Below are 25584 nucleotides of genomic sequence, written 5' to 3' on the forward strand. Positions count from 1 at the left end.
AATGAAGAGATACTTTAATTATTAAAGGTAGTTTCCCATTAGTAATGTGAATCATATAAAGATTAAAAAAAGAAATAAGGAGAGGATATATAAACAAGACATGTCAAATAACTAAAAACTTCAACATTGTTAGTCTTAAAACTGAAATGTTTAGACAGACAGAAGTTATCTAGCAACAAAAATGACACTTAAATGTGTTATATATCTTTTATGTAATATAATTTATCCTATATAGATATATATTCATTTATTTACATACAGTTACTGATTTAAAAAATACTGACTGCCCTGAATATTCTGGTCCTTCACCTCTAATGACAATTCGCTTTACATTCACATGGCAAACGTTAAATTTTCAAACAAATGTATTTATTGAAGAGAAACACATTATTAGAGGTAATGACATTTTGTAGAATTTAGCAAATTCATTCTTATAATTATGTAAAACAGGTAATTTTAAGAAGACATTGGTTGATCATCTTACTTTATGAAGCACACTTTTCACAAACTTTCACCACTTTGGATAAAGCATTTCAGATAATTTTTAAATATGTTTGATCTTCCTTTATATGATAGCATTCTATGATGAATGTTTTTTTAAAAAAATGTAACAAAAGAAAAGAAGACATAAAAAATAAATTATGTATGAAATTCAAATAAATCAGGTGTATTTATAATACTTTTTATAATCCAATTATATTCTCACTACATTTTGTCACAGTTCAAGGTCTCTTGTTAATAAATAAACAAATATGATATTCTATGTTGCATAGCAATTACATGTAGAACAGCATCGAGGAAGAAAGTAAACATCAACATGATCAATAAATCCCAATTATAATATAGAGAGATATAAAAAGGAACACAGTAAAAAGTTAATAAACCATTAAGCTTACTGAAGTAAAAGTTCCATTACTGTAAAATAACTGCCATGTAACTTAATCAAAACCATACATAACAGATCAAAAATTGTTGAGTAAAAAATTATCTACTTTGATCATACAATTGCTGAGTAGATTATCAACTTTTATATATCCAAATCAGTAAATATATTAGGTTCACAAACCTGAAAAAACTGGCTAAAAATATTATTCTCTTTGTTTCAGTTACATGTTTCAAGTTGATGGTGTTGTTGATTGAGATGTAAACTTTTAAAATAATTTTAGCCTGATAATTGTTAGATTGATGATTGTTAGATTAACAATTGTTAATTGATGATTGTTAGATTAATGATTGTTAGATATAGGCAAATGTTTCATTTAAATTTAATATGAGAGTTATAAGTATTTATAAGAAATGTATATTAAATTTAGTAATTTTAGAAGCAAACATTTATCACACTTTCCCCTTATGCAATTGTTTATAAATCATAAATCACTTGAAACTTTTGAGTTTTTCATGCTGCTTGAAGAGAGTATATCATAACCTGTCAGATTTTATAGAAAGCCCTTGGATTCAGTCAGGCAATACGTGTATATGACTAAATCAGTGCAAGAAGTAAGTCAGTGAAAGTAAATCTGAAGAAAGTGAAATTTGATTACATGCATGCTTAGCTGTAACAGTTAATTTCTAAAATGAGTTTTGCAGCTTGTATTTTAATAACAGAGATATATAAGAGAACGATTCATTTTGCCAAATGTGTTCTATAGTAGCTGAAACTGCCTCTGTGGACGTTGAGAGAAAAAAGAAAAAAAAAAGACAATTATTTAAAGCTTTGGATACAACTGTGATAACCAACAAATGAATCATGTACTGTCTGTTTATTGTTTCAATTTATAGACACTAAGTCACACACAGCTACTATAAAGAATCATGGTCCTGTAAAGTCTTAACAGTAATCGACACTAACTATAAAATAAATTAAAATACTGTTTTTGTGTTTTTTCTTGTAGCAAAGCTACATTGGGCTATCTGCTGAGACCACCAAGGGGAGTCAAACCCCTGATTTTAGCATTGAAAATCCATAGACTTTCTGCTGTACCAGTCGGGGAAGAAATTAGAATAATCTACAACACCACAAATGTTTAAATTCATTTCAGTTGTATGATCCCTACATTAGTTTATGATAATGATTATAGTCAGTAAGTTGGACTGTTTTCACAGTTACTGGTAGATTTAATCATGTTAGTTTTATGATATTTATTTTTCTATAGGAAAAATGTTCAAATTAGAAATAATTAGTTTGGAATGACATAAGCCACTTCTATAGAAAGTAAACAAACATTTTTAATATTATGAACAATTTGTAACTTTAGTAAAGAAAACTATTCAGAATTTGTTTTTGCATAAATAGGTTATAATCTGTTTATGAAATGAGATTAATGTTTCATTTCAGAAGATATGTTTCTGTCACCATAAAACATAAGTGCAGGAAAAAGTAACTCTTTAAAACATAACAAAAATTCTGTGAAAGACTACAAAAACTAAAGACAAGTCACAGCCCTACATGACTTCCTTCTCACTATTGTTTTATCTCCTGATAAACCACAACACATAAAGCTAAACTACAGTTCTGCATAACTTCACTTTGGCAATACTGGAGAAAAGTGACTGAAGTGAGGCAAAACCAAAAGACACATGAAACTCCTACATAGTGTAATTATTGGAAAACAAATGTGTTGGGGTTCATCCACATCTCAGGCTCCAAGATTTCATTTGGGGGGTGTCAACAGCTACAGGTAACAAAAGCCATCAATTGATGAACCAAACAAGAAAAAGTTGAAAAACATCATCTTTCATGGAAGAATAAACAAGAGGAATCCATGGATGAAAAAAACGTATTTCAAACATGGCAGCATGAAAGAGGTAACAACAAATTGCACATTCAGGACAAAGGAAACAAATGTATTGTAATAAAGAGATGATTGATTAAAGAGAACATGTGATTACCCTCCCAGGCAGCCCAACTCTTGAAAAGGAAAGAGCAGTCTCAGAATAAGATCAAAATATTCCTCGGGTATTGAGTACAGAGGGCAAAATGTTATCAACATGCAAAAAAGGAGAAGAAATACATCTTTATAGAAAGGTGGTACAGGTATTGGGTGTTCAAAGGTTTGAACAGGGAATACATGGTATCCTGATTACTACACAGAGGTTCCAGTATAGAAGAGGAAACAAAGAAGTTCAATTGACAAGAACATTTTTTTTTTTATAACTTACCTGATGTTTCCATGTTAAATAGGTCTTAGTCATTATCACAATGATAAAACTGGAGATTGATGAAGACGAGAAACCCACTTAAAGTAAAAATGTATCCTCTTTGTTAACCTGAAGATGACCTGAGAAGGTTGAAATGTTGTCCTGTACTTTATTTTAAAAGTTTTAATACCCACACCAGCTGTCATGAGAATATAAAACTGGAGATTAGTTATCCAACTCAAACACTGTGTATATAACAATAGGGAATAATAGTATCAAATCAACCACATCAAAGCCTTCAGTGTATGTGTAACAATATTTAAACACTGAGTAAACAGAATAAATAAAACTATTATAAAACAAATTAGAAGTTCTGAATTATTTAACATTTCATATATTTCTTTCTGTAGAATAAGAAAATTGTGAAAAGAAATATTACACTCTGAATAGTAAGTAAACACATAAATTAATAAAGTTCTATAAATCTTACACAGAATAATACACCTGAAGCCAAGCAGCATGAAGCTTATGAAAATACACAGTGTTCAAGGGACTACCACACATAGAGAGTGTCACCTTTCAGTGGGGATATAGTTTAATACTAACTACATCATGGACCAGTGCAGTAAAAATATCTTTTTCTATTATTACTTAATCTTTATACCATGTTTTCATTGTGTCTGTTCTTCATTTCCTTAACGCATTCTTCAACCTTCAACACCTGTAGAGCTGAGGTAAGTGCAGTCCTTGTAACATCTGTTCTTCATTTCCTTAATAAATGCTCACTAAGTCAATGACACCTGCTATTTTGGATATAAACTTTTGTTTCACAAAATCCTTATTCCATACACAGTATGCCCAGTATATGGATTAATTCTTTTCTTAAGAGATGTTACAGAAACTTGAAGTTTTACCAAAGTCTGTTTGAATTGTTCGATGGTATCTATCTCCACATAACAGAACAGTTTTAACATTACTAATGTTTGGTCTTCTTGTACACACACTGGTTTTTCTACATTGACATTAACCAAATAATGAATACCTAACTTTACTTTTTCTACTTTCAGGCTACCACAACACAATACTCCTAAGATGGGTGAAACCACCTATATCAATCTGCTAAACATATTTTCTCTAAACTTTAGACAGCTCAAGGTGTAGTTTCTAGATAAGTCTTTATTTCTTAGAATACAACATGAAATCTTACTTTATATGTATTTTTTCACAAAATATTATTTGATGAATAGAATAACAGATTTCTTAATTACAAAAAACCAAATTGAAGTAATTAACAGATCTGACCGACAATTAAGCAGTGAAGAGATACATCTACTCAACAAAGGACTCAACTTTGCAGTAACACCTAGAATAACAGAATATAAAATATGCAGAAACAATTACCTCACCTTCCACCAGGACAAGGAGATAACCAGCACAGAGGGAACAGATGATGCTGATGTGGCTTCAACTCCAACACCTCATCAAGACCCATCTCAAAATGCAAGAAGTTTAGTAAAAAAATCATAAAATTGTAGATCACATATGCCTCATAACATTCACGGCAGGTATCTAGATAAATACCTGACTGAGGAAAGGTCAGAGCTAGCCACTAAAAAAAACAAATACAGGATTATTACAACAAAATCCATAAAATGTTATACCCCTACATATAAACTACCTATACACTACACTATCACACAATAACTATCTACATACACAAAAAACACATCCAGAAATAGCTCACAAACACAAAACTACAGATGCTAGAATGATCTACATATTACAGTACCATACAACAACCACCCAAATACACAGAAAACTATATTCAAAAATAACTTACACACAAAATTACAGACACTACAATACCCTTTATACTACAATACCACAAAACAACCATCCACATACACAGAAAGTGGATTCAAAAACAACATACACACACAAAACTACAGGCACTAGAATAACTTATATACTACAGTATCATACAACAACCATCCACATACACAGAAAACTGCATTTCAATAACTTACAAAACTACAGGCACATAAACAACATAAAAGTGAAAGAATGGTCGTGCCTGGGTCACAATGAGAGACAGAACATTGATACTGTTCTGTCCGAGTTATATTTAGAAATAAAATATTGTATTATTCTGTCTAGGCTGTATGGCTGTATTTAGATATGAAACACTGCATTCTTCTCTCTGTACCGTATTTAAAAAATAAATAAAAACATTGTATTGTTCTGCCTGTACCGTATTTAAAAAATAAATAAAAAACATTGTATTGTTCTGCCTGTACCTTATTTAAAAAAAAAAAAAATTGTATTGTTCTGCCTGTACCGTATTTAAAAATAAATAAAACATTGTATTGCTCTGTCTGTACTGTATTTAAATATAAATAAAACATTGTATTATTCTCTCTGTACTGTATTTAAATATAAATAAAACATTGTATTATTCTGTCTGGACTGTATTTAAAAAATATAAAACATTGTATTGTTCTCTCTGTACCGTATTTAAAAAATAAATAAAAACATTGTATTGTTCTGCCTGTACCGTATTTAAAAAATAAATAAAAAACATTGTATTGTTCTGCCTGTACCGTATTTAAAAATAAATAAACATTGTATTGATCTGCCTGTACTGTATTTAAAAATAAAAAAAACATTGTATTGATCTGCCTGTACTGTATTTAAAAATAAATAAAACATTGTATTGATCTGTCTGTACTGTATTTAAATATAAATAAAACATTGTATTGTTCTGTCTGTACTGTATTTAAATATAAATAAAACATTGTATTGTTCTGTCTGGACTGTATTTAAATATAAATAAAACATTGTATTGTTCTGTCTGGACTGTATTTAAATATAAATAAAACATTGTATTGTTCTTTCTGGACTGTATTTAAATATATATAAAACATTGTATTGTTCTGTTTGGACTATACTTCGATATAAAACATTGCATTGTTCTGTCTGGACTGTATTTAAATATAAAACATTGTACTCTTCTGTCTCTAGTGTGATTAGAGAAGAACATTTAGCTCCCAAGTTGTTGCCATAGTGGTGTGCCTTAAACCAACTTTTCACATAATTAAAAAGTGTTTTTGTTTGTTTTCAATCTTAATAGACCAATGTAACTAGTACTATTACATAAATCAAGGATAAATATGTTGTATTGCATCATATAACATGTGTTATGTGAAACCTTGTAAAACAGCACAGTCTATACATCTATAACCATAAATAAATCATAGGAAGACACAACAATTATAACAGTTGATTTAACTTGAAGATTATGTTTACATTTAAGTTGTTATACTAATTAGAGATCCTGAGTTCTTAGAATGTTGAATCTTTAGTTCCATTACATTATGAAAAAGATTCTGAAATTACAGACACAAATCTAGATATACACATGAAACTGTGAACAAAAAAAAGTTCCTACTTACATATAAAATTATGAACAACAACTAACTATTTATAAATATATTCAGGTACACATGAACTACTGACTTACAGCATTTAGGGCATATATTGGTACCATCCATAAAATCCTGCAAGAAAAATGTAGCTACATAAATTTGTATTTTATACAAAATGCATTTATTGATGAAACCTCTACATGGATACTCACTGCATATAACAATTTAGAAAACCAAAATTAGAGTATTTATTAGCTACAAAGTGTTACAATAACCCTTCAGACATGAATCATCCATAATATTAACAATTAATGGTTCATGCTAGACGTTTAGTGTTGTGATAACCCTTCAGACACGAACCATCCATAATGTTAGCAATTAATGGTTCATGTTAGATGTTTAGTGCTGCAATAATTCTTCAGGTATGGTCATCTATAATCTTAACAATCAATGGTTAAGGTAAGCCTACTAATAAATGCCTGCTGGAACAAATCATTAGCTGGATGATTAAAACATCTTTATAACTGGTCAAAAACTATACAAGTCTGTTTTCAAAATACAAGTATGTTAAGCACAGAAACTTCATAAATGTTAACTTACCTAATAATGTGCTTCTGTAAGTAAGGTTTAGTGTAGTGTACTAAATGCTGTGTTATTTCCCAAAATGTGATGGGTAAAGCCATAAGAACAAAAATTCCCCCACTCAACCATGCTTGATCATTTGGACTTGCTCCCTTCTTTTTCAGTCGAATGCCACACAAAGGAATCACAATAATAATTATGATTCCATATGTAACCATTGTGACGGGTCGAATCCAAAATCTCCACCTTTGTAAACACCACTGGAATGGCATTGTTAGTTTCTTTGTCTGAAAAATAAAAATTCAGTTATATAATACAACTCTTATTTGTAGCAAAAGCTTAATATTTTATTATTTCATTCACAATTATTAAAAGGGTTCCCACAGAATTGCAAACTACAGAAAACCTGGATATTTTGTTAACAAAGAAACCATCATTTAGTAGAACATATTACACTACATTTAACAAAACTCTCTCTCTTAAGTAAAGCTTTCTCATATTTAGCTGAAATTTCTAATGAAACATTCATATTCACTTATAATACATTTTAATTACATGAAACCATGGAATGTATGTGAAATAACTTATTACAATGCTAGATAAAGTTAAATCTTCTAGAAAACTAATACAGTATTTCAATGAAATCTTGAGTAAAAAGTAAAATTATGCTTAAATTAAGAGTGTTATAATCAACTGCACTAATGAATAACAACTAACAATAACTTAGGTCTGATAGTTGAACATCATGTACATGAATGATTCTGATTCCTTAAATTATGTTAATGGTACACAAGTTTTCACTACAACACTACTACCTGTCACAGTACCTTTATAATTAGTCTCCACAACTTTAACAGGGGCAGTAAAAGGTAGTACAAAGTTTAAGTTTTGTTTTCCATGGAGAAGACGAAATTTTGTAAGTCTTAAGGTTTTATTTCTATGTAACTTTTCATGTACAGAAACTAGATATCCTTAAAACTGTCACATTTTTAGACATATTTATGAACAAATTACATGGCATACAAATAGACCATTTTTATAGACAAATTGAGGGGAAATACAGTCAGACCATATTTATAGCCATACTGAATAAAAATACAACCAGACCATCTTTACAGACATACTGCAGGGAAAAAACAGCCAGAACATATTTATAAACATACTGAGCCTTCAGAATTTGAATATTATATATCACAACATCACCAAATAAAGTCCTTCAAACAACAGGAAAAAATTTTGAAAGAAACTATCTGGTAGTACAAACAATCATAATAAACATAAAACATCTGGTAGTACAAACAAATCATAATAAACACTTATTTGTTTCTGTACAATGCAATAATCTCATCATTTTTCATTCTCATTAAACCTACTACAGTTTTTTTATGCTCAACAGCCATACAGTAATACACAACAATCTTAATCTAATTGCTAAAGTAATATCATAGCTGATATTGCTGCCAATATATTATGTAAGAATGACATGTTTTTCAACAGCAGTGCTTCAAAAGGTAAGTCTATTTCCCATTTTTTTAAGGGTTTATGCACAATTAATTGAGCTTTTGAAAAAGCAGTTCCTATTTTCACAAACATGACTGAGTTAATGGGGGCTAAGTGTTATCTTTTGTAATTGTCTCTGGCACACATTTCACACGAATGCTATATGACACTTCTTTTTAAATAAAAGTAAGAGAAATCTAGTTTTCAAAGTGTAACATCATACAGTCATAAAAGTGTCATAATTAAAAAATGTGTAATTATTCACAGATGTTAATAATATATAATAAAATTATTTTCTGTTTCTTTATTTCAAAAATAAACATTTGCTTAAGATCTCTACAAACACTTTTAACAAACAAAGTATAGATAGCTTTTGTGAAATTTCATATTAAATACAGTAAACGTGAATTCCTTACAAAGAAATGTTTCCTTACTAACTTTTTTACTTTTTTTGAGGATGTTATGTTTTATAGCAAAGATAGAAAGGATGATGACTGGGTTAGATACATAGAGTACAAGAAGTCACATAAATAATTAACTAAAACAATCATATTGATAGATATTGAGGAAGGGACTACTTCATTGCATCATATGATTGTTAGATGACAGAAAACAAAACCTGTTATCACTGGATTCCTGTCAAACTGGGTCCTTGTTACAAGTGCAGTACCACAAGGATCAATTATTGGAATTTTTATCTTTCTTATGGTAATAACACTGATATGACTATAACTAGTAAATTTGTGAAATATTAAACTCAGGTATATTTCTAGTTGTACTGATAATGCTTAAATATTATGGTATAACTTGGGTAAGTTGGAAAAATGTGTGACCGTGACTTTTAATTGTAGAAAAAGCAATGTACTGTATATGTGTTGTCATAACCTCAGTAACATGTTTAATATACCAGGAATCCAAGCAATAATGTGACTGAAGACAAGAATCTTAACATTGCAGTAGATTAGGCAATCAAGGCAATGCCATGTTTCAAGTAGTAAAGCTAACTGAATTTATACATGATAACAAGTCAGAGGAAGTAATTATCTCTCTTTGAAAGTGACTAGTTATATCTCATTTGAGATCATTTATATTGTTTTAGTCTCCTGACCTAAGAAAGGCTATTGACAAAGGAGTATTTCAGGAATAAAACAGTGAAGATAAGTTGAAGTCTCTTATTTTCTCTTCAGAAAATTGGAGTGAAATATTATCTTATTAATCTTTACAAAATTATCTAAGGTATCAGTAAAGCAAAGGTCTCCGATTTCTTTAAGCCATACAATGGAGACAACATAATGAGGTTATTTTCAAAGGTGTATAATGAAAAATGGTATAAAAAATACATGTAACTTGTATACAATAGATATATTTATTATTAGGTGAGTACACCTTCTGTTAGCATGACAGCAGAAATACACATAAAACCCCTTGTAACTGATCTCAAGATAAATCAGTTCATTTAGTTCTAGTTGGAGGGCACTCAACTTCACACTACTAACTAGATGATGGAATGTAATCATCTGGTTAGTTACCAGAGATAAAATACTAATTTAGATGGCAAGTTCCAAATGACAGGAATAACCTTCAGCTGTTTGATGACCAGAGATAACATAAGTTTACTAATAAGCATATGGAAAAGAAAGTATCAACTTAAGATGATAACAAACAGAAATGGCCTCCATGTGACACAATTCTTGAGAGAAAATCCCTAAAACCTATATGGAAAGCCATCATAAACACATTTGGTAAAAATCATGAGTAGCTAACTCATTCCATCCAGTTCACACCCACACACTAAAACAATCAACCCTCTAGAAAGTCATCTTTAGGGGTATTCAGCCAAGACTCATTAGTCCTATTAATGTTTGAGTCATAAAATATGAACAAGCCTCAGCTTCCATGTAAATTTCTTAATAGTTTTGAATAACTTTAACATTTTGGAGTTTACAAGTCACTGGTCTTCCATAAAGTGCAAGATCATAAGTTGTTAAAGCAGCTTTGTAATTAAATAACAAAATTAGTAAATACTGCATTTAATAAATGAGGACCTGTTTTCATTATTCTCACTTCTGCTTCCATGAGTTGGTAATTGTGCATTATTGTCACCAAAACCATATTCTATGTACTTAAATAAACACTATTTCCAGTATTTTCATCTCAGTAATTGTCTCACAGTAACTGCCTATTATATACCAACTTTGATTCACAAAATATAGCATAAATGAGTTTCAGTATGTTGTTTTCAAATGATATTTGAAGATATATGTCACATGAAATATGCGTGTCAGACAGTGTAATATTTGATACAGAAGTTAAAATGTTTTAAGGCATGTTTTACTGCAAAAACCTAGCCACCTGAGGCGTCTAAGTTTAAATTTGTGTTATGGATGTGTTTCGTTGAGTTCACTTTAAAATTCATTAAAATATTGAAGGAAACTGTCTTCACACAAATCTTAATATTATTAATAAAGCAACATGAGAGCCTGTCGTATGAAGTAGATAGTGATAAAACTTATCACAATCACAGTATCACTAACTGGTTAAGTAGTATCGGTTTCACTTTCCAAGTTACTAGTATTACAATAAGCTTTACCAGACTCAGAATAATATTTACCATTACATTGCAACTTTAGTTCATAAATTTTAATGACATTATACATAAAAAATACCTTGAAAAATAATTAGAAATACTTATACACAGAGTGAAATTATATAACTTACAATAAAAAGATTACACTAACTTCGTAAACAATAGTCAGCTGACAATGTTAGAAAAATCACAACGACATCTACTGAGATCAAATTGACAATAAATGTGGTGTCTGTTGATATTTTAACTGTCTGTTTTAGACACCATAAAACTTATAAACAGTTTTTAAAGGCCAATTCTTATCGTTGAGTATTTTCTTCAATTTAAGTTTTAGGCTTAATGAAGAAACTATTATTATGATTAAATTTTGTGACAAAAATAATTTATCCAAGTTAATCAGCATACAAGAAAATAAGGTCAATCTGTAATTTTAATTTAGACCATGTACTTTAGAATAGCAATAATTGTTTTAAATCCCTTCCTGAACGTACTATCCTTTTAACCTGGTGAGCGTTATAATGTAATGGTAACTCCCACTATTCGTTGGTAAAAGATTAGCTCAAGATTTGGCAGTGTGGTGTTGGATAGCTGCCTTTCCTCTAGTCTGTTTACTTCAAAATCGGAGACGGCTAGTACAGGTAACCTTCGAGTAGTTTTGCAAAACATTGTTCGTTTGAAATTAAACACAAAGCTAAACAATGAGCTGTCGGTATAATATCGAAACCCGATTTCTAGCATTACTAGTACGCAGACTTATAACTGTGCTACTGGGGATATTCACACGAAATTCTACAAATAAACAAACAAGTTGTTTGTTTGTTTGTTTTAATCCGAACAGAAATTACATTTCTTTGAAATTAAAATTTTAAAATATTTCTTCAAAATACATGAAATGTTGAGGTTCTTATAAGTTTTGAATGTATTTTGTAAAAACCAGTTAGAAATACCAATTATGTTATTTAGCAAATATGTTGTCGGAAGGTTTGTTTGTTTGTTTTTGAATTTCGCGCAAAGCTACTCGTGGGCTATATGCACTAGCCGTCCTCAATTTAGTAGTGTAAGACCAGAGGGAAGGCAACTAGTCATCACCACCCACCGTCAACTCTTGGGCTACTCTTTTATAAAGGAATAGTGGGATTGACCATCACGTTATAATGCACCCAAGGCTCAAAGGGCAAGCATATTTGGTGCGACGAGGATTCGAACCCACGACCCTCAAATTACGAGTCGAACGCCTTAACCCACCTGGCCATGTCGGGCCGATCAGAAGGAATGTTGTTTGAGTGAAAGTTTAAAGTTTCATTATTTGTTTGGTTTTGAACTTCGCGCAAAGCTACACAAGGGCTGTCTGCGCTAGCCATTCCTAATTTAGCAGTGTAAGACTAGAGGGAAGGCCGCCAGTCATCACTACCCACCGCCGACTCTTGGGCTACTCTTTTACCAACGAATAGTGAGATTGACCGACACACATTATAACGCCATCATGGCTGAATGAGCAAGCGTGTTTGGTATGATGGGGATTCGAACCCTCAGCTTACGTGTTGAGCGCCTTAATTACCTGGCCATGCGGGGCTTCGAAGGGCATTAGCACAGAAGCCTATCAATGTCTGCTATCCCAATTAATGCCAACCTATAAGAAAGTAACGACATATAAATAAATTCAAACTTTTTTGCTATGATATTCTCAGACATTCCAGAACTTGTGACTGAATCATTACATAGATATAGTTATAAAGGAAAACACTATATATTATTTTAAAGTTTTGAAGTCCTTTGAGAAGCTATTTAAAATACCATTTCAATGAACAATCTGAGCTATTTTACAAAGCCAATGAACCCGACTTAGGAGGACTTCCTGATATGGTGAACAGTCTAAAATTATCATGTCAAGCTTCCAACAACGACACAAATGAAGATCCTGATGCTTCTAAGAAGTCTAGAGATATCCTTATCCTTGGATCAAAGTTTGGTTCGGTCCCTTAAAAATCAATTTCCAAAGAAGAAAAACTGTTGGGCTAAACAACCTATAGTAGAATAAAGACTACCAGCATCTGTTTAATTACATGCACCAGTCTTCCTGTTTTATTTATAAAGTTTTCCAAGCTAATTCATACCAAGACCGGTATATTTTACATACCAAGCAAAGGGTCCGGCATGGCCAAGTGTGTTAAGGCGTTCGAGTCGTAATCCGAGGGTCGCGGGTTCGAATCCCGGTCGCACCAAACATGTTCGACCTTTCAGCCGTGGAGGCGTTATAAGTGATGGTCAATCCCACTATTCGTTGGTAAAAGAGTAGCCCAAAAGTTGGCGGTGGGTGGTGATGAAAAGCTGCTTTTCCTCTAGTCTTACACTGTCAAATTAGGGACAGCTAGCGCAGATAGCCCTCGAGTAGCTTTGCGCGAAATTAAAAAAACAAACAATACCAAGCAAAATGTCTTCCAAAGTATTAGGTTGTCTCGTTAAGCTGTAAAAATGGAAGCAGACAACGTTGAGTTACTAAATCTGATAGGTAGGAATAGAAACAACAATAACAGCATTTATAATTTTCATTCCTAATAACTCATTATTATATAGTTATTACAATACAGGAAGTATAATTTTGTAGCCCTTGAATGTTATTTTCTTTTACTTTTTTATAAACCATAAAACATACTTACATGTCCTCTCAACCTGTCATGTCATCATTTTAACATACTACAAATAGTTTTATCTGACGTTTTACTATAATATCAGGCAGGCTGTAGTACTTCCTTTGTAAAATGATTGATATTTATTACTAAGCTCAAAGCTACACAAGGAGCTAACTATGCTCTCTCCAGCACGGGTATCGAAACTCGGTTTCTAGTAGTACAAGTCTGCAGACATACCGCTGTGAAGCGATTGTTTATTGAAATGTTATTTTAAATATCTCCTTAATAGGTCATTAGAACTCTTCAACACTACACAGTATTTCTTTTAATAACAATATCTATGTAATGACTGATTCACAAGTGCTGGAAATGTCTGTAAATATCGTTACAAAATATTTACATTTGTTGTTCTTCATTTCACGATAACTAAAAAATAAAAACTATGGTGTCAACTAATTTCACTGAAATGATACAGTATCAAACGGTGAATCCTTTTTTTTATATTTTTCTAATAACTTGTAGTAACTTAAAAATTGTAATTCTATTGTAAAACAGTGTTATTACTACCCCTTTCCACATGTGCACGTAGGACCTTTAAAGTATAAGTGTGGCATAAATTAAGCAAAAGTTAAGATACTTATGTTATGATACATTAATAGCAAGTTTTGCCAGAAACGTTTATTTGTGGTTGATGTTTAGAAGTCATAAATTAACGACACGTACAGACAAGTGTTCTACCTTGTTCAATATACACACAAACCCTGTAGTTAATAATCACTCGTTATTCAATACTTTTTTTTAACGAAAGATGAATTAAACAATAAAGCAATTAGTTTACATTTCTCATTCATTACACTATCTTATATCTACATTTCCTTAACGCACGAGATACAACATTAAAGCAAAAGAGCTACTGAAGTGATGGTTTAGTGTAATAACTGGAATCTCGTACCAAGTTTCACTTACCAGTTCCCCTCAGTTATGTTCTGCAATTTAGATTAGCTTTCTTAAACACGAGATACAACATTGTTTGTATCGAAATGTAAGCCACATAAAGTAAAGTGATAATATAAAGTGTAAACAGACAAGTTTCGCGAGTGTTAGTTTAATGTTGAATTTATGAATAGAAAGTTATTTGAAAAATATATTAAAATTGAAAAGATTAAGAGATCAGCGAATTACTGTTGTTGAGACATGTTCCCATTCCAGTGTATTAACAATAACCAGGTGAGTATAAATTTATATTAAATAAATTAAGTGAATACAAATATTTTATCATTCATCTACATAAAGTCTGGACTGTTGAATCCAAGTGAGACATCCTATGTAGCCAGATTTTGGTATTTAAGAAGTTTAGTATTTATTAATATGTCCAAAACTCCTAAAGCCTGGAAAAGAGAAAATCAAAAGGTTCGAAGTGATTGACATAAATTTTGACTGTTTAAAATTCCTATAAATAAGTAATAACGTAGAATGTGTTATTTGTATCCAATCACAATGACTTTGCCTGATTAAACCATCAAGACTAGAACACTGTTATTACATACCTAAAGTCATAAATATAGTCACTGTCTACCTTAAGTTATTGCCAAGCATTTAGTTAATGTAAACATTATCTTCCGTGTTAAGTTAACTATTAAAAATAAATATACAATATTCAGTTTCAAAGTAACATAGGAACCAACAACAATAATTTTTAGTAAGTAGACAGAACAAGCTTACAGCGTCTCCCCACCTTCAAGTTAAAGGTATAATGATGAATTAAAAGCGATCAACATTAATATTTAAAGCAAACTAGTAATAAAGAAGTAAACCAAGGTAAACGCAAGTTAATATTTGAAACAGGTGTGTCTGTCGTAAGGAAAGCTTTCATACCTTTACACTTGAAAATTTTCTTGGATTTTTGTTGTTGTTGCATGTGATGCACTTACATCTGTCTTGCTTACTACACGTGCACTCTTTAATGAATATGCACATTGGATCTACAAAGAAGAGAATGACAGATACAAGTATTGATTATTATTAGCTAACTACGTAATCATTTAATGAACCATTACTTTAACAATAATCGTGGAGTGCCTTTTAGAGTAATAATCTGTAATTTATCCATTGATCAGAAACTAGGTATTTTGCAAAAATTCACATAGATCAAGGAGCTAATTTCAACAATCGAATGTTTTCTGAGTTGTGAAAAGGGTTAAGATAACTTTATGTATTTATTTACCTGGTACTTTTCTCTGATTTACAATAAAAAATAATTTCAGTGAAGAAAAGATGAACTATTCCAGTTGTAAAGAAATTGTTTTGTCACAACGTTTCAGAGCTGCTTGGAAAAGTTAAACAAATTAATAACGTAGATCTCACATAGTTGTGGATGGTGAATAAAGAACTGTACATCTAAACCAAAGTGATAAGTTGTGAACACATAACGTTATCACACCTATTTTTACTGTATAGTAGAACACTTAACACAAGGTGTCAAATATATGCTTGCCAAGTTTGTTAATTCTAACCAGACTAACCACGATAGTGTAGGGTGCAAAATACTCATGTTTAAGTGAAAATTTTAGTACACAAAAACCAAACGGCACACAATAACCCAGGATGTGTATAGTAGTTAAGATATATATCAATTAATGCCAATGAGTTTGCACATCAACAGCTAAAAAAAGCCCGTCCTGCAATAGAAGATGTGTTACGATAAAGCAGAGAAAGAATGGATAAACCTGTGTGGATACTGGTATGGATTCGACCAATGACATAGAAGTAGCTCTGCTTCTGGCATATGGAACTTTTTCTTGTGCTCGAACGCGTTTGTCTATTATAATGCGAGTTACGTCAGTTGAAAGGCATACAAATTATATAGTACATGTTAGAAGCTGTACAAATTCGATGAAGCTTTTCCGCACTGCCTTGTCCAAGTAGGAATCGGACCTATAAATCGAAGGAACAAGATATTGACATTTTATCCCACCCTTACCAAGAAAGGGAAAGAGTTAAAATCACTTATCTGAATGTTCATGATAAACCAGATGATAAGACACAATGTCAAGAGTTGAGAGACAGCTACGACTGTCAGTTGAATAACTTATGATGGCTAGTTATTCATTATTATATGCTAGGATTTCTTGTTAGACGTGTGACTAAAGGGATCAAAGAGGTGTAATGATCCTTGCTTTATGATCTATCGAGGAGAGATACACAATAAGAGATATTCACAAGATCTTAGTTTATAACTTACAAACTATCATAAGCTAAGATGGCCACTTAGTGGAAAATCAAAGATAGTACATTGCAGCCCCTGCTTTCTGAGCTACTGAGTGATTTTGGGAGGTAAAACCTATCCAGATACTTCGAGAGACACGCTAACTGATCGTAAAGACCTCTAACGAACATATCAAAGATCCAATTAGATTCTCTTTTGAACACTTAACTGTCTAAATATTGGCTGGGTCGTTTAGACTGACGTTGTGACCGTCATGTCACCATAAAGTTAGCATAACATGGCGAGGTGGTTAGAACGATCGACTAGAAATGTGAGGGTTGCGGGTTTGAATCCTCGTTATGCCAAAGATGCTCGACCTTTTAGCAGTGGTAGCATTATAATGTGAGAGTAAATCGTACTATTCATTGGTAAAAGAGTAGTCCAAGAGTTAGTCTTACACTGCTACATTAGGGACGAGTAGCGTTGATAGCCCTCGTGTAACTTTGCTATACCCAATATTTGCTTGTCTCACTCAGTAACTGATTTTTACATTATGGTTAATTGTGATAGCATGTATATAGATAAAATATATAATAAACATAAAAGTTTTTCACTCATTATAATTTATCTGAATTTACATATAAATTGCAATAATTTAAAAAAAATATTCCATTGCTTTGTAGAGCAGCGACGTCAATCAACTCTCAATAGATCTCGCAGATTTCACCACGAAAACAAAACAAAACATCACCACAACTGACGTGATTCCTCAAATGTCATTTCTCTTTATAAACAACATTTGTGAGGTAGAATCAGCATGTCGACTTATGTTCTCTCCACATAATTTTTAACAGTATTTGAAAGGTAGGTCCAATAATTAATTTACAAAATATGTTATTTGTACTAATACTTAAGGTTCAACACATGTTTGTTTGTTTTTACACCACACAATACACTCTTTATCCTTTTAGAATTTATACACATTGAAAATATTTTAATTTTTTTACATGAAATCTCTTCAAGTTCACCTTAAAATACAACTTCGTTATACAATAGTTATATGCTTGAAAAAATATTATTTATGTTTAATTTTTTCTCTGAATGAAAAAAGGTAAAATAATCACAGAGTATTTCATACAGCAAAAAATTTGAAACATCGAATACTGCCAATACTAAAACAAAGTCACAGTGCGAGTCTCAAACAAATATAATTTTATATTTTTAGTTGAACGTTTTGGTTACTTTAAAAAGGTTCAATAGTGTATCGTCTACACACTTATTAAATACTGCTTATAACAGAGTTTACAACTAGGATTCATGGGTTTACTTCACTTTATCACCAGAAACAAGTGTTATCCATTCAGGTCCACAATGAGAAAAGCTTCGTTTAATACAACAAAGTTTCGGTAATATTTATTTGTCCAAGTTTTCTTTATCAGTGACCAGCATAACGTAATACATTAAATCTACTTTTTCTTGGAGTTATAATTTTCTAGTATTATTTCCATTACCATGTTTTCCTGACATTTAAAACCAAAAATATCTTATAGTTATTGAGAGTATTTATGGTTTTATTACATCAATTACTATTTACAGTGATACAATTTAGTCACTTTTTTCCGTTATTTTACATGTAAAATATTTACTATAAATCAATTTTATATGTATCACAGCTAGAGAACTCAAAAAAGTTCAAACGGCGACTTACAGCAACAATCCCAATGTTACCGAACGCTAGCAAGGCATTCGAAACGATACGAGTTAGTACTTGTGATAAAAAAAATTAAATCTAAAAATGTTTTATCACAATATCCTCTCCAACTCACTGTCCTCCCCCAGCTCCGAAAGACTCAATAGACTGGGGAAGTGGACTAGGTAATCGAGCGAGCTATGTGACGGTAACTCGTTCGCCATTGAGGTGGGGGCCAGAAGGCCCACAACACCCCAAAGCCTGGGTAGAGGGCCCCTCAGAATCCCAAACCACATCCCTGCCACAGAGGAAACCCTGAGTTACCTCAGAGGTACCATCTCCCCCAGCTGGCCCACCCTGAATAGAAGGGGCTTGATCCTCCTCAGAGTATCCCACCCTAACACTTACTGGAGTGGCAAGAATGTGGCCGCCGACGCAACTCCCAAACTGCTCGTCACCAGACATGGAGGCTTGAGCCTCCACAGAAACACGGGAGACCCTAAGGTCACCCAGGCTGTCCAGGTCCCCTCAGAAGACCCAACCATATCAGGGCCAGAAGGATGGGCCTGAGCCTCCTCAGAGGACCCTCCCACCCGAACGGCTCCCAGAGCGTACCCCATCTCAAAATGGGCTGGAGAGGTCCAGTTCCTCCTCAGATGAGCGAGATCCTCCCTCCCACTTCAAGGGAGCTGCTGTGGTAGACATCTCTTCAGAGACCTCTCCCCAGCAGCTGTCGAATTTGGGGGCGGGAAGGTGGAAGCCCCAACTCTTTAACCCACCTTTAGTACGCGGCTGCCACAGCATACGATGCCACACGCCTCGGGCACCACTACACACTTAATTGTACAATCACTGTCGGTGTCAAAACTCTAGACATTTGCTGTAACGCAGCGTCTGCCAGGCACGAAGTAGGTGTCCTTCGAGTCCACAGTGGCGACAAAACTGCCGCATTCCCGGGTAATTACACATCACCCGGAAGCCTTGCATGGTAATAAAGTTCGGGACCGGCTTTTTCATGTCTAGACACACCCGACAGTTCTCCCTGCACACTCCCGGGCGCTTCTGGCAGCCTCATGTTCGATTTTACGAACTGACCCATATGCCGATAACACCTCCTTCACGTCGTCAGCGGTCAGCTCGAAAGGAGCCGACCGGAGGGTCATCCACTCAATGTTCCAAGTAGCTCCACAGTCACGCACTGGTCGCCAAAAGGGTGGTTTTCTTTGCCCTGCAGAGTCTAGTAGTGTGTGGACGACGCCAACGTCGCCACGTAAAGTGTTCACGGTGTCTATCACCGCCTAGGGCACCACAAAGTGGATGAACCGCAGCCAGATAGAATGTGGCTGGATGGCTGTAGCCATACCGACCTACAGTAGATTTACGCGCACTAAAAAAAAAAACCTGCAACTCACAAAATCTTAAGCAACACTCGAACAAAGTACACGGACTAAACGGTACGTGGTGAGCACACGGTTAAAGGCAACAACACTCTTCTATAGGTTTGTTTGTTTGTTTGTTTGTTTGGAAATTTCGCATAAAGCTACTCGAGGGCTATCTGTGCTAGCCGTCCCTAATTTAGTAGTGTAAGACTAGAGGGAAGGCAGCTAGTCATCACCACCCACCGCCAACTCTTGGGCTACTCTTTACCAACGAATAGTGGGATTGACCGTCACATTATACACCCCCACGGCTGGGAGGGCGAGCATGTTTAGCGCGACGCGGGCACGAACCCGCGACCCTCGGATTACGAGTCGCACGCCTTACGCGCTAGGCCATGCCTGGCCTCTTCTATAGGACACAGATTAATACAATTTTGAATTTATGTACAACAAAAATTAACAGTACATGAACCATGACAAAAAATGCCTTATAAACTGAAAAAAAAATCAAAACGTATATACACTGTACATTATGAAAAAACAAAAAATATATACAAAAATAAAGTAAGAGCAAAAAAGGAATTACATATACATAAAAGGTGAGAAAAAATGATAATAATAAGATATAAACAAAGTGAAAAAATGACTGGAAAAACAGTCGTATGTATAAAATAAAAATAATGTGAAATATAATTAAAGAAAAATCCGCATATACACGGTATATATATACACACAATAAAGTAGCGAGAGTGGAGAGAGGACGGCTCATAACTCAAGCTCGACCCGACCCCCCACCAATACACAGAGAGGCAAAACGTCCAGCTGCCACTGATAGGAAAAGTTCCTGGAACTTTATTTACAACAATAAACTGTACAAAGTGGCGTGACATGAAATATATAAGAGAAAAATAAACATTAATCATATACCAAACAATAAGTATAAGCAAAACAATGTTTGTTTGTTTGTTTTGGAATTTCGCACAAAGCTACTCGAGGGCTATCTGTGCTAGCCGTCCCTAATTTAGCAGTGTAAGACTAGAGGGAAGGCAACTAGTCATCACCACCCACCGCCAACTCTTGGGCTACTCTTTTACCAACGAATAGTGGGATTGACCGTCACATTATACGCCCCCCACGGCTGGGAGGGCGAGCATGTTTAGCGCGACGCGGGCGCGAATCCGCGACCCTCGGATTACGAGTCACACGCCTTACGCGCTTGGCCATGCCAGCCCCAGCAAAACAATACTCGAAATGGATACAAAACGTTAAAGATCGACAAAACATTAATGACATACAAAACATGAAATATATACAAGTAAAAAAACATGAAATGTATACAATAAAAAAAACATACAAAAGAAAACAAGAAAAAACATGAAGCGAGAGTGGAGGCAGGGCGGCTCAGAAGCCGATCTCCACCCGACCCCCCTTCCCCACCAACGCACAGAGTGGCGAGACTTCCAGCCGCCAGAAATGGTAAAATGTCCCGGAACCTAGTCGCTGGCCACCTCAAGACGGAGTAACAAAGAGCTTATACCTAAACTTACCCAATATCTTTAAGTACGACACTGGTGCCTGTTGGAAAACATTCATTTCAAACAAGCCAGATGACGTACTTAGAGACTTAATATATATTGGAATGAAGAGGCTAAGTGGCTAAGACCAAAGACCGGCATGTGGTATAAGAAGGTCTCAGCCGAGAGTGGCGGGACCCGTAAAAGGCGGGCCACCCTTTCCAAGATCTCACCGACGTCGAACAGGGGATCAACCTTTGTATGACAGACTTCACCTAAGTGTGACACAAAGGACACAACTCAGTTGCACAATAATTCCATAGGAACGTATGCTCCTTATCCGGAAGAATGTTATGCACGATGCACCAGTTGAAAGCCTGGAGGTAGCTATCAACATGACGCAGCACAATGTGGCTCGAAATAACGTCCCACAGCAGAGCAGGGTGGTGTTGCTCAATCCTGTGGGTACATTCAAGGATCAGCAGGTGGTAGAGAGAACGGGAGTCCATCGGAACATTGGCGAACGCAACATCGCCCTAACGCCACAGCAGCGTTCATGTACCAAGGAGGAGGGTCAAAACACATTGGTGTTTGCAGGCTTAACGGAACACCACAGAGCCTGCACCCCATGCCAATCAAGAATCTACTGAAATGGCCACAGGGATGACCCTACAAGAACAGACAGCAAAAGGTTGAAGAGAGAAGGAGAGAAAGATACTGGGTTAGGACGCATGGTATCCCAGACCTCCCCTGTGAGACAGTAGGGTCAAAGAAAGCTGAGACACAGCCTCAGGCTTGCCACCCCACAGGAAGGAGAAGACGTGGTGCTCAATAGCCTGTGAAGTGCAGTCATCCAGAGGAAAGAAAGCCCCAAGGTACCAGCCTGAGGGGAGCATCCTTCTCCTCACCACCTCTGCCCTCCTATAAAATGAACTCCAAAGCAAGTGACTGAAGATGAGGTTCAGCCCAGTCCAAACGGGGAGTCAGCAGAAGAGGCCCATTTGCCCAAATCCCGAGCCCAACATTTGGGATAGTTGAGCTGGTCAGCACTGGTCTGAGAGTAATGGTGGACTATAGCCAACATCAAACTCAACGAAGTTACGTTCTCTAGGAACAGATTCACATCATCTGCATGCGAGATGGATTTGACTCTCGTACCCACGGCAAGTGGAGGCCACACACAGAGATCGGATGATACAGATAAGAGAGCAGGCACTCAATCACCAATGCATAAAGTGGGGGGGGGGACAAAATACAACCCTGACGAACTACCTATAAGATGGGATGGAAAGACGTCAGTTATCCATTAATCAAGAGCCTGTTCGAAGCAGTCGCGTACAAGGCTCGCACGTACTGGACAAAAACAGAAGGAAAGCCACACCTCCCGAGAACTAACAACAAAAATATGTGGTGAACTCAATCAAAAGCTTTGCTCTGATCGAGGGACGAAAAGATAGCAGGGACATCCCAGTCTGTGATGTAATGAAACAGGTCCCCGAGTAGCACCAGATTTTGTTGGATACTTCTGCCCCATGCACTGCATGTATGAGTGCAGTAAACCAAGGAAGGCATAACCACACCCAAGCGGGCACAAAGTACTTCAGAAACAATCTTTGCATCCACGTTCAGGAGAGATATGGGACACCATGAGGAAAGATCTTCAGACTGCTGAGATCCTTACAGATAAAAGTAAGGAGCTCATCCAGCGTTCCCAGCAGCACAGACCCTGTGGCCAGACAGCTGTTAAAATATCTGACGAAATAGGATCTGACAACATACCACACGTGGCTGTAGAGTTCCACCAGCAGTCCATCTAGCCCAGGACACTTACCGAGCAGCATGGACCGAATGGCCGACCAACACTCACCCAAGCTGATGGATAGCCAAGGCACGCATCTAGAATGTCAGAGGTGTCAGATGATGATCGACCATTCTCCAACGCCAGACTGGAGATGTGTGTGGTCTTGGCCATTTCCCGTGCCTTGCACAGTGGAACTTGAGTTACATTTCTGGGATCAAGAGATTCCATCAGACTAAAAACGCCCATTGCATGGAATAATCCAAATCTATTTTCCTGTGAAGATTCTCGATTTCTGAGAGGACCCAGTGATCCATAGGCTTGCTATGGAGCAAGGCTGCTAAGATGACCTGCTTGCCTCGCAAGGCCAGGCAGTGGGCCTCATGCCAGCTCGCCTCATCAAGGAGTCACAAGGTTCTTTGAGATCTACCCACCAGGACCTGGTAACAGACTTGACAAAACAGAGCCCCCAGACAAGAGCAATCAATCAATTTGTCTCCAATCTCATCCTTGGCAAGGAGGGAAATGTTGAGCCTCCACACACCAGGGCCCACAAAACGGGGACAAAATTCTGGAATGTGGTGAGAAGTGTCCAATAGTCAGACACATAAAACGAGACATCCCCAACCTGGCGAACTGCAGCCTCGCAAAGGCTCTGCTGAAGGCCAAGTGTTACATAAAGCCTGTGAAGGCGACAAGAAACGCCCTGAACAGTCCAAGTGGCTCTTTCACACGCTGGTTTCCTGTACACATTCCCGAGTGAGTCTAATAAGTCTCGTACTCACTTTTCCGGACTGTCCCATATGCTGACAATAGGTCCTTAACGGCATCATGAAACAGTCATCCACTTAATGTTTTGCCTAGCCGACTCCGCAGGCATATATTGGCTGCCAACGAGAAAGTCCCCTTTGGGTAGCAGGTTTTGAGCGTGTGTGGACGACATAATGCTACATAACGCCCATTGCCAAAATGTTGTAAACATTCTGTATGGCTACCTCCAACCTCGGTATTCAGTGCGTCTATAATCGCCGAGGGTAGCAAGACCGCGGGCACCACAAAACGGATGGACCGCGGCCGAACAGAAACGGGCCGAATGGCCATAACTATACCAAATTACACTGAAGTTATGCACAACCACTCCAACACAACACATAGGCTACAAACCCTCGTACAAGGTACACGGTCGAAACTATACACAGTGCAGCACCCAATTAAATACGCACAAACTACCGTACAGGTCACAGATAAACACGGCGGAAAAATCTCGGGTACAATTACAATTAATGAAGTTATAATCAGTGATGTCGAGAAACCCACTTGTTGAGAAATTTATATGCAAAAACGGCTCGTTTGGGTTGAGAAAATATTTTACATAGAAGAGCGAACAACGTTTCGACCTTCTTCGGTCATCGTCAGGTTCACAAAGAAAGAAAGAGGTAACTGACCGGAAGCTGACCACATGTTTGAAAGGGGTTGTGTAACTGTGTGTCGAAATGTAGAGGGCGGTGTTAGATGTTTGAATATATAATTTTATTTATTTTATTATTAATATAGGTATAAAGGCGTTCCTTTATATTGGTTTATTTTGGGTTTAAGTTGTTGTATAAGTAAGGCTTCTTTAATTTTGCGTTTGTTTATGTTTGTTTCTTTATTTAGTATTTGAGTGTTTTCTATGGTTACGTTGTGTTTATTTGACTTGCAGTGTTCGAAAACGTGTGAAGGTGACTTTTTATGTTCTTTGAATCTGGTTTCCATTTTTCTACTTGTTTCTCCAACATAGAAGTCTTATATAGTCAATATAGAAGCTATATCCCTCTTTATAGAAGTTCCAACCACTGAAACCTGCAAGATAGCCTTAGAACTCTATATCAGAGACCCTAACCCAACTATAGAAATTCCCAGTAACCAGTTAGCAACCCTTATAAAATTCACCACGATAAAGACAAACTTCATGTTCAACAACCACAACTATATACAAACAAATGGCCTAAGTATCACCAGTTCTAGCCAATATTTTTATAACACAAGCAATTAACACAGCATTACATCCACCACTATACTGGTACAGATATGTAGATGACACGGTTGTGGGATTCAAATCTACAGAACACATACTTAATTTTTCCAATCACATTA

General features: G+C 35.3%; 1 protein-coding gene across 3 annotated transcripts in view; it reads right to left on the reverse strand.

Moving 5' to 3' along the window:
* The window catches only part of LOC143240962 (transmembrane protein 184C), a 33389-nt gene extending 17545 nt beyond the window's left edge, over nt 1-15844 (reverse strand). Inside the window, exons 1-4 of one of the 3 annotated variants that reach the window (XM_076484283.1) lie at nt 15738-15844; nt 7164-7432; nt 6659-6695; nt 4545-4747 (exon numbers count right to left, since the gene is read on the reverse strand). In XM_076484283.1, the coding sequence (XP_076340398.1) occupies nt 4545-4747; nt 6659-6695; nt 7164-7432; nt 15738-15839 (611 nt within the window). In that variant the 5' untranslated portion in view covers nt 15840-15844. Of the gene's footprint in view, nt 1-4544; nt 4748-6658; nt 6696-7163; nt 7433-11363; nt 11504-15737 lie in introns of those variants that run through there. The other 2 variants (XM_076484284.1, XM_076484285.1) reach the window with 2 other exon arrangements.
* Nucleotides 15845-25584: the final 9740 nt, after the last annotated feature.

Source organism: Tachypleus tridentatus, chromosome 13 (assembly GCF_004210375.1).
Source record: "Tachypleus tridentatus isolate NWPU-2018 chromosome 13, ASM421037v1, whole genome shotgun sequence".
In the NCBI taxonomy this organism is placed as follows: Eukaryota; Metazoa; Arthropoda; class Merostomata; order Xiphosura; family Limulidae; genus Tachypleus; species Tachypleus tridentatus.